Here is a 2,116-nt window from a genome sequence, read left to right as displayed (position 1 = left end):
GAGGCCACGGGGCCAGGCCGCCTCCATCTGGGGCCTTGGAAGCTGCCCAAACGGGAGCTGGGAGAGAAGCGGCTTTTCATCTGCTCCCAGATGCATCTGCTTTGCGTTCTCTGGCGGAGCCCGGAGCAAGGAGGTTCCTGCTTGGGGACCCTGGGGTGGGGCTGGGGCAGTCGCCCTGTGCGCCTCCTGCTAAGGACCCCCAAGGCTATTCCCACAATCTGCCAGTTATCGTAACCCAGAAGTTAATAATAATTTAAGCTCCTGTTTACTTAGGCGAACCGTCGAGTGGTTTGTGTCCTCACTCGCTCAGCCCTTAACGCGAACCTCTAGGATGGAGGCTGGTCTTGTTCCATTTCACAGCTCAGGCGAGTGACGTTCAGGGGTGACTCGGCCCCAGTGACACAGCCAGGAGGGCCCAGGACCACCCAGACGCTGTCCCCCACCAGGTGTGGCCCACGCGGTGGCCTCCTGTCCCTCACTCCCTGAGCCCAGGGGGACGCTGAGTGACACCTGCCACCCCGGGGCCGGCACAGGGGAACCGTGTCCCTGTGGTCCCGGCAGCCCTGGTTTTTCCCCCAAATGTCATTTCTTCACTCTCTGTTGCCCCGTTGCTCAGGCAACGCGCTGCCCCATGATAACCGTTAGAGCCACCCTGGGTGGGGCGGGAAAGCTTGGGGGAAGTCACAACAAAAGTCAAGTTCAAAACCCACAGCCTGGCAAAGTCCCTTCAAGCCACAACTGAAGCCCGGCCAGGTCTAGGGCAGCAAGAATGGGGGGTCTCTGGGGCTGTCCCTGCCACTGAGACACTGGGGTACAAATTGGGGGTGTCCCACAGTAAAGGGGTCCCAGCCACCAGCTCCCAGACACCCCCCTCCGTGATCTATATTAACAGCAGCTGCCTGTGGAGTCTCAACCTCACCTTTTTTCTTCTTTCCCTTCCCCCGTGCCTCAGTTTCCCCTCTTGGGGAGCAGCCTACAAACTGGCTGCAGAGTGGAGCATAAAGACCCCTCCGGGGAGGGGAGCAGGCTCTGAGAGCACCCTGGGGTTCCTTCCGGGGTGCATGGGTGCCCAGGCACTGCCCGCCCCTCTCTCCATGTGCCCACGGGTGCCCGCCTGACATGTGGCTTCTTCCGCCTGCCCCGGAGCCACCCGCGGCACCTCCCGTTTCTCAGCTGAGACCAAGAGGTGCTGCCGGGGCCCTCGCCCCTCCCGGCGGGACCCCAAAGTTCTTACCGAGAAAGACACCGCTGCCCCCGCCGCCTCCCATGGTTCCAGCTGCCGGCAGGAGCAAGGGAAGTCGGGGAGGGACAGGGCTGTCCCGTCTCCCCTGGCTGGGCAGCTGTGCGGCTGTCCCGAGGCCCGGCCTTTATGAAGGGGGGGCGGACAGCTGCCGGCCCAGGGCCCTCCCCGGAACTGGCGGGGCAACTGGAAGCCAACAGGAAAGTGCAGTAAAACCACAGACCCAGGGGCGCTGCGCACACACATGCACACGCACACACATGCACGCGCGCACACACACACACACACACACACACACACGCACGCGCACACACACACACGCACACACACGCTCAGGAGAACCGGCTCAGCGGGAATGAAGCACAACGTGCTTCCAAATCCTCTACCAGTTTTTCCATCGTTTGAAAGTCTGACAAACACTCGGCCCGTGTGTATACGGGCCAGCTGCATCGGACGGGAGGGTGGGGCCAGAGAGGCGGGGGAGTCTCACCCCGGGGCCTGCTTGGCTCTGCTCTGAGCACTGGCCGGGCGGGGGGTGGAGATGAGGTTGGACAGAGGCCATGTCAGAAATAGCCCCAGGCTGCCGGGTTCGCGCTCAACCTGTGCCCAAAGCTTTGGCACGCCTGCGTCTCCAATGCCAGCATCTCGGCGGACAGTACTTTCTTTCCCCTCCGGTTTCTTAGACCAGGAGGGAAACTGAAGCACAGAGACATCAGTGTCCAAACAGGGTTGGGGGGCTGGGAGTGGTGGCTCACACCTGTAATCCCACAATTTTGGGAGGCTGAGTCAGGAGTATTGCTTGAGCGCAGGAGTTTGAGACTGGCCTGAGCAACATAACAAGACCCCATCTCTAAATAAAATTTAAAAATAAGCTGG

At 61.2% G+C, this 2,116-nt stretch overlaps 1 protein-coding gene across 1 annotated transcript in view; it reads right to left on the bottom strand.

Moving 5' to 3' along the window:
- ADGRE5 (adhesion G protein-coupled receptor E5) overlaps positions 1-1,322 on the bottom strand; it is a 19,062-nt gene extending 17,740 nt beyond the window's left edge. Inside the window, exon 1 of the mRNA XM_012641397.1 lies at positions 1,235-1,322. Coding sequence (XP_012496851.1) covers positions 1,235-1,268 — 34 coding nt within the window. The 5' untranslated portion in view covers positions 1,269-1,322. The remainder of the gene's footprint in view (positions 1-1,234) is intronic.
- Between the last annotated feature and the right edge of the window lie 794 nt (positions 1,323-2,116).

Source organism: Propithecus coquereli, unplaced genomic scaffold (genome assembly GCF_000956105.1).
Source record: "Propithecus coquereli isolate 6110/MARCELLA unplaced genomic scaffold, Pcoq_1.0 Scaffold164, whole genome shotgun sequence".
Taxonomy (NCBI): domain Eukaryota; kingdom Metazoa; phylum Chordata; class Mammalia; order Primates; family Indriidae; genus Propithecus; species Propithecus coquereli.
Note: the sequence above shows the minus strand (reverse complement) of the source record. Positions and strands in the feature narration are given on the sequence as shown.